The 7,861-nt window shown below is 48.1% G+C and overlaps 1 protein-coding gene across 1 annotated transcript in view; it reads left to right on the top strand.

The window, feature by feature from the left end:
* Positions 1 to 5,972, top strand: part of LOC119300412 (probable acyl-activating enzyme 1, peroxisomal) — an 8,362-nt gene extending 2,390 nt beyond the window's left edge. Inside the window, exons 4-5 of the mRNA XM_037577381.1 lie at positions 3,216 to 3,516; positions 4,503 to 5,972. Coding sequence (XP_037433278.1) covers positions 3,216 to 3,516; positions 4,503 to 5,972 — 1,771 coding nt within the window. The remainder of the gene's footprint in view (positions 1 to 3,215; positions 3,517 to 4,502) is intronic.
* Positions 5,973 to 7,861: the final 1,889 nt, after the last annotated feature.

Raw genomic sequence — 7,861 nt, 5'->3', positions numbered from 1 at the left:
CGATCCAGATATTATTTTTATTTTGTGAAATGGTATGCTCCTTTAGATAGTTGCACATTTTATAACTTAAAGTTTGTCCATCTCATAATGGTAATACACATTTCAAAATAGAATAACTAAAAGAAGGGGAAAGGTAAAGAACAAGTTTACGCACTACCAAACAATCCATTGTGTGCGCCTATGATCGCTACACTCACCATCCGACGAAAAAACTATTGTCTTTGTAACACGCAATTCAACTGATTGAGAAATAAATCACTACACATGTTCCTATGACTTCCTAGAAACAGTGTGATCAAACTATCTATCTTCAACAACAAACACACACACAGCTATTTTGATTAGAGTAGACTATGCATTGCATGATGGAGTCGACTCTAACACCTACACAATCACTTTGATGTCGACATGGGTACCATAGGCCGCGCCATCTCCCACCCGATGATGCCCAAGGTAGCGGTCGTGGCGAGGCCAAATGACCACTAGGACAAGATGCCATGCACTTTCGTCAAGTTGAAGATTGTCATCGGTAGCGGTCCGACAAACTAAAGCCGAACTAAACCGATTTTGGCGGTTAGTATTGTATGTGGCTATTGATTCGGTTTTTGAATTCATAACCTCTCTGGGCCTATGCAATAGCATGCATGATAGACTGTAAGATAGAACAACTAATTCATCATCCAACGATACATCATACGACCTGTTTCAATGGTGTGTTGGTACAGTTGTTGGTAAAGTAGCAACTTGTATAAATTTACAGCTAATAATCTAGTCATCTTAGTAGGGCCAGGGGAAACAGTATCTCGGCATCTTTGTTGCTGCTGTAAGTTGCAGATCATACAACCCATCATCTCTCACCTCAATTTTCTTTTGCAAGGAATCTCTCACCTTATTATTACCTTTCATGTAGGATTTTATATGACATGCCATTGATGTCTTACGGTGACATGCATTCTACTGGAGATAGGCCTGTTGGCTTTGGCCTGTGGACAGTGGCGCCTAAAAAAGGAGGTAGCAGACTAGTAGCTCTCGACGGGTGAATTAGTGGATGTGAGCGTGTGTAATGTGAGACGATGGAAGATGCGACCGCACCGACAAAAGCTGCAACCAGGAAGATGGCAGAAGCTGCGGCCGCACCGAAAAAGGTGCAACCGAGGAAGATGGTGGAAGCTTCGGCCGGAGATAGTGCGTCTACGGGGAAAGCTACAATCAGCAACATAAAAAGCTCCAATATCCAGAAAAAAAAGCTATAAACAGCAATATCTTCAACCGGGGAGACAGACAGATTTGCTGCTATCATGAGGCAAAATTTCGTATTTTGACCATTTTCTAATAGTTCTTCAAGATCTGACTCCAGTTCGTAAAAATTTCGGGATCTTTGCTACCGTCAGGGACTATGGCGATAGGGTTGCATAACCTACCGCCAATATCTCTGATGGTAGGACTTACCAGCACCGTCACGTCCGTTTAATACGAACAAGACCCTACCGTCGTAGTCCTTGGCGGTAGGCAATGCAACCCTACCGCCAACGTATTTGACGGTATAGTCCTCTAGCCAGATTCCACACGCCTGTCAATCTGAATAATCTACAGTAGCCTAGTAACCTAGTAGTCAAGTCACTGGTCATGCCACAAGAGAGAGCATATAAAAATCTACTCGCCTAAAACTTGCCGCTGCTGTGTGCTCCCATGCATGCACAGAGCACTCAATGCATGCAGCACATCCATACATCAATCTCATGCATGAACAGATCGTTCAAGGCAGGCAGCTCATTCATTCACCCATCCCATACATGTGCCATCTATTTTATTTTTTTAGTATTTTATAAAGCAGCACACTTTATGGAGCAGCGCAACGCAACTTTAGCTGCCACGGGCTTTGACATTTTATTGGGCCCTACCGCCAAGCACTCCGGCGATAGGATATAATGGGCTACCGCCAAGGACTCTGGCAGTAGAGTATTTTCCACGTTAGATGTCCGTTACGGCGTAGTCAAAGCCTATTGTCAGAGATTCTGGCGGTAGACAGTTAAAACCTTATCGTGAGAGACAATGACGGTAGGAAAAAAAGTCTGATCCTGAAATTTTTATGAACTGGGACCAGATCTCGAATAACTTCCAGAAAAGGGTCAAAACACGAAATTTAGCCCTATCGTGAGTGTGTTGTGAGTTGTGACGGCGACGACGTGCTAGCAGAGGTAAGGGCGGCGGTGCTGCGAGCCCGCCTCGGAGACAGCTTGCGAGAGCACCCTAAGGAAGAGAAACATGGTGAGGAAAAGGGAGGATCTTGCGGCTGCGCGTCGTCCAATCCAACGATGCGGGTGCGTGCGACCGATCAGGGGATGGCGCCAATGGACCGGCTCCTTTTTATGTAGTACGGCTGTGCTCCCGTGATCCGGCCACATCATCATGTCCCTCTGGCTCTCACTCACAGGAAGCCATGCCAGGGTCACCCATGTGCTCCGTCGATTACTCCGCCACCACCGCACCTAGGGGTGAAAATGGATCGGATGCGGATTGGATAGTGCTCTTACCACTTTCATTTTTATATTTTCAAAACGAATACGAATCCGAATACGAATGTTCTCGGATACAGATGCGGCTCGGATATTATTCGAATACGTATACGTATCAGATATTTTCTTGATTCGGAACGGATACGAATTATATCAACATGTTGCTTAAGTAAATTAGTCGATAGCTATGTAACCTAAAATAATCAACTTGCGACATACAATAAGTCAATGATAAATAGGTTTATGAATAAATATTATTATAATGCATAATAATTTATAAGTTTAATCATATGAAGAGGAAAATTTGACCACTTATTTAGCTTTTATGCTGGATAATCGGAATATTGGGCCTAGAATTTTAAAAAATACCTCCCATAATCTTATTCCGATACGGATATATCCACTTCCATATCCATATTTGTGTCAAAATCTCCTACCATATTTTATTCTGTATTTGTTTAATAAATTCGGATACGGACAATTTCTATTTTTATTTTGGTTCGGATACGAATAGACATTTTTTCAAATACGAATATCGGATATTTCGAATTATCCGCTACCACTTTCCACCCCTAACCACACCATCAGCGGCATCGGACGCCACTATTATTCTACTCCCAGGCCCAGCTCGAGTTATTATAATCCAACCCCAGATTTTGCCCGAGCGCGCGCGTCTACTTTATCATCCCCACCATGCAGTTCGTTCGCATCTCCTCCCACTGGCGTCGTGTCTCTGTCCTTCTTCTCCAGCCTGGTAGGGAGGGATCAGGAGGAGGAGGTGGAGGTGCTGGACATGGAGCGCGGCACTGTGCGGTGCGCGGCCAACTACGCGCCGCTGACGCCGCTCAGCTTCATCCAGCGCGCCGCGGCCGTCTACGGCGACCGCCCCGCCGTGGTGTACGCGGGGAGGCGGCCAACCACGTGGAGGGAGGCCCGGGACCGGTGCGTCCGCGTGGCCGCCGCGCTCGCCACCCGGTTCGGCGTCGCGCGCGGCGATGTGGTGAGTGCCTCCGCTCTTGCTTGCCGCTGCTTCCATCTCTTTGCTTGCTTTGTCAGTGGATGCCAGAGAGAAAGGTTGTTAGACTACATAAGAACTTCAGGGCTCATTTGGTTTGGAGGAAATCAAAACGTAGGAATTAAGAGTAGTATAAGGCCTCTTTTGGTTCATAGGATAGAATTATCATAGGAATAGGAATCTTGTAGGAAATGAGATGACATGTATCTCAAATCCTATGAATAGAAATAGGAAATAAGATGTCATTTGGTTGACACCAAAGGAATTTTTCCATTGAGTCTAGGCTCTTTTTTATTTTCCTATGAAATGTGGAGGATAGGAACCAATCCTATGTAGGAATAGGAATCCATTCCTATGAACCAAAGGGCTCTAAAGGAAAAAATTCTATAAAAATCCTATCCTCTAGAATTCCTATGAAATTCCTTTAAACCAAAGGAGGCCTAAGAATTTGATAGGATGACACTTGTCATCCTATGGATTTGACTTGCCTCGGTCCTACATGTAAAATGAGCTTTGAGTGGATGTGTAGTTTCCTCCAAAAACACATAAAATGAATAGTATTTCTATAAAATTTCTGTACGCATTTCCTATAAACCGAATGCACATATAAAAAAAATTCCTCCGGAATCCTTGTTTCTATGTTTTTCCTACAAAAATCCTTCAAACCGAATGAGGCCTCAAGGTTTTTTTAACAGCCAAGGTTGTTAGACTACGTGCCTAAGAAAGGTTAATTATTTCTCAGTACGAATTGCTTGTTTGCATGATAGAGCGCTGCTGTTTGCACTGGTGAGCAACAGCGGCATCGCTCACATCGTAGCGAAATCATGCAACGACAGTCGTGCAAATCGCGGCCTTTGATATCCTTGTCGGCTCAATACTAGCCCGTCCATCGTGTAGTCCATGGGCCCTATCTATTATGAACAGCGGACGAGCCACGAGAGCCGCGTGCTAATCGTGTCATCCATTTGCAGGTGGCTGTTCTCAGCCCGAACGTGCCGGCCATGTACGAGCTACACTTCGCCGTGCCCATGGCCGGCGCTGTCCTCTGCACGCTCAACACGCGGCACGATGCGGCCATGGTGTCCACCCTCCTGAAGCACTCCGATGCCAAGGTGTTCCTCGTCGAGTCAGGCCTTCTCGGCATCGGGAGAGACGCGCTACAGCGTCTTGCCGACTCCAGGTCCAGCGCCGCCAGCATTCCGGTCCTCGTAACCATCTCCGACGACACCGACTCCATCGACCCTGACGCCTGCGGAAATGAGTATGAGGCTCTCATCAAGAGTGCCCCTTCGCATTTCGACATCCGCTGGCCGGCGAACGAGCTGGACGCCATCACGCTCAACTACACGTCTGGCACGACGTCGCGGCCCAAGGGCGTGATCTACAACCACCGGGGCGTGTACCTCAACACCATCGCCACGGCCCTCGCTTACGACATCACTCCGATGCCGATGTACCTGTGGACGGTGCCCATGTTCCACGGCAATGGCTGGAGCATGACGTGGGCTGTCGCCATGCAGGGTGGCACCAACATCTGTCTCCGCCACTTCACGGCGAGGGTCATCTTCGACAACATCGCACGACATGGAGTGACACACATGGGTGGTGCACCTACGGTTCTCAACATGATCGTTAATTCGCCCGCGGTGGATCGAAGGCCATCGTCGGCCGAGACGGTGGTGCGTGTTATGACGGGCGGCGCGCCGCCGCCGCCCCGCGTCCTGGCTAGAATGGAGGAGCTTGGCTTCGTGGTATATCATATATACGGCCTCACCGAGACGCACGGTGCAGCCACTGTGTGCACGTGGATGCCGGAGTGGGACGCGCTGCCGGTGGAGGAGCGCGCACGGCTCAAGGCGCGGCAGGGGTTCCATCACATAGCGATGGAGGATGCCGGTGTCAAGGACCCGACCACCATGGAGAATGTGCCGCACGACGGCAAGACGGTGGGCGAGGTGATGTTCCGTGGCAACACGGTCATGAGTGGGTACTACAAGGATGTTGATGCGACCAAAGAGTCCATGGCGGGAGGGTGGTTGCGCACAGGGGACCTTGCCATCCGGCACCCAGAAGGGTACATCCAAGTCAAAGATAGGGCCAAGGACATCATCATATCGGGCGGCGAGAACATCAGCTCGATAGAGGTGGAGTCCATAATCTTTGGCCACCCAGCGGTGCTCGAGGCAGCGGTCGTGGCGAGGCCCGACGACCATTGGGGGGAGACACCATGTGCCTTCGTCAAGCTGAAGGATGGCGCAAGTGCCACAGAAGCAGAGATCATAGGCTTCTGTCGGGAGAAGCTGCCACACTACATGGTGCCCAAGACAGTGGTGTTTGAGGATTTGCCCAAAGCTTCCACCGGGAAGACACAGAAGTTTGTTCTTCGGGAGAAGGCCGGAGCGATGGGAAGCCTCACGAAGGCCGGAAACAGCAAATTGTAGCATTTGTTGGTGTGGATGGAATATTGTTGTATTTTTCTTTCACATCTTGTTGTGTCCTCATGTAATATTAAGGCGGGAGCAACTAGTTAACGAGCACTCATTCGAAAGCCTCGCAACGATCAGCGCCATTTGGCGCTCTCAGCTATTCGCCACGTGTTGCGTTCTGGGCGGTTCCTTCGGATGTTGTGTCCACGTGAAAAAAAAGATCGTCAAAACCTATCAACATAGGATCTAGTTTTGAAGATCTCGACGCGAGGAATCCGACGGTGAAAGCGGTTTAAGATTTGAACGCACGGTTTGAGAGATAAAACGTTTTGAATAAACAGATTTACGAAAAAGGGAAAACTCCCAGGTTGCGACAAATGGAGCGCTGCATGTGCGCCACTTGTCGCAACCAGGGGAATTGAAGTGATCTTTGCAGGAAGTACTCCCCAATTAGTGATTTAGTCGACTGAGACTTCGCTATGTCTCAATCAAATGATGTCATCTTGTACATATCGTTCTGCTTTTTTTTTAGCCTGCTTGATCGTAGTTTCTGACCGCTGGTTTGTGATGTTTGCTTGTTGGGCTTGTTTGTTGGCTCGGTTGTCCTTTGTCTGCTGTTTTGTTTTCTGTGATGGGCTTCACTAATTTGGGCTGGCCTTTTATCTCTGTCAATTAACTGTTCATGCATCATTAATGTTTTTCAGGTTGTAGTGCATCGGCTGAGGTAAGATTAGCTGTTCGTGCAGCTTGGGCGTGTTGATGTTGTGTTCTCTCTCTCTCTCTCTCTTTCTGTTCAAGTCTTTTTTCTCTCTAGTTCCTTAAAAATAGAAATGACAGGCATGCAAATTGCACGTGGTAGACGGACATGCTATTGACATGTGTATAACCACATTGGCACGACTTTTTTAAAAAGAAAAAGAATGTTAAGTTGCACATGGACAGTGGACGTGCAATTGTGCATGCCTGGAGTACATGCAACTGTGTACGGACCTCGCATGTGCTAATCGAGTGGCAACATTTTTTCTAAAAGAAGTCCAAAACACCACCATTTAGAAAAGGAAAATAACACAAATCAAAACGGAAAAATAAAAATAGAAAGGAAAACAAATGGTAGAGAAATGAATAAAGAAAAGTAAACCGGGCCGCCCAAGCACTCAGCTCCCCGCCCCGCCCGCACCCTAATTATACCCCGGCTAATGTCGCTTCAAATTGCATGTGGACTACAATATATGCGGTCGCACACGGGGCGACGTGCAACTGGGTGGCATGTTTGAAAAAAACACTATTTAGAATAGATAAAAAACCTACAAAAACAAAAATAAAATTAAAAGTAGAAAAATAGAAATAGTGATAGACATGTAGTTGTGGTCAGGTGCGACACTTGCAGTTGCGGGGATGTTGTCAGGCTTGCAACTGGCCCACCCCCTCTACCGGCGCCCTCTCCGACAGAACAAAAAAGTCCAGTTGCGGTCTGGCTAGAAGACATGCAATTGCGGTCGGATGCGACACTTGCAGTCGCATGCCTAGTATTGAAACATGCAAGTGGCCCGCCCCCTCTCCCGCCGCCCTCTCCGACAAAACAAAGGTCCAGTTGCAACCATGTTGAGGGACATGCAGTTGCGGCCGGATGCGACGCTTGTAGTTGCAGGGCTATTGTCGGGCTTGCAACTGGCCCGCTCCTTCCGACAGAACAAAAAAGTCCAGTTGCGGTCGGGTTACAGGACATGCAGTTGCGATCGGGTGCGACACTTGCAGTTGCATTCCTAGTGTCGGGCATGCAACTAGCCTGCCTCCTCTCCCGCCGCCCCCTCTGACAAAACAAAGGTCCAATTGGAAACCATGTTCGGGGACATTTAGTTGCGGCCGGGTGCGGTGCTTGCAGTTGCAGGGATGTTGTCGAGCTT

Source organism: Triticum dicoccoides, chromosome 5A, assembly GCF_002162155.2.
Source record: "Triticum dicoccoides isolate Atlit2015 ecotype Zavitan chromosome 5A, WEW_v2.0, whole genome shotgun sequence".
NCBI lineage: Eukaryota > Viridiplantae > Streptophyta > Magnoliopsida > Poales > Poaceae > Triticum > Triticum dicoccoides.
This window is presented reverse-complemented; position numbering and strand designations above follow the sequence as displayed.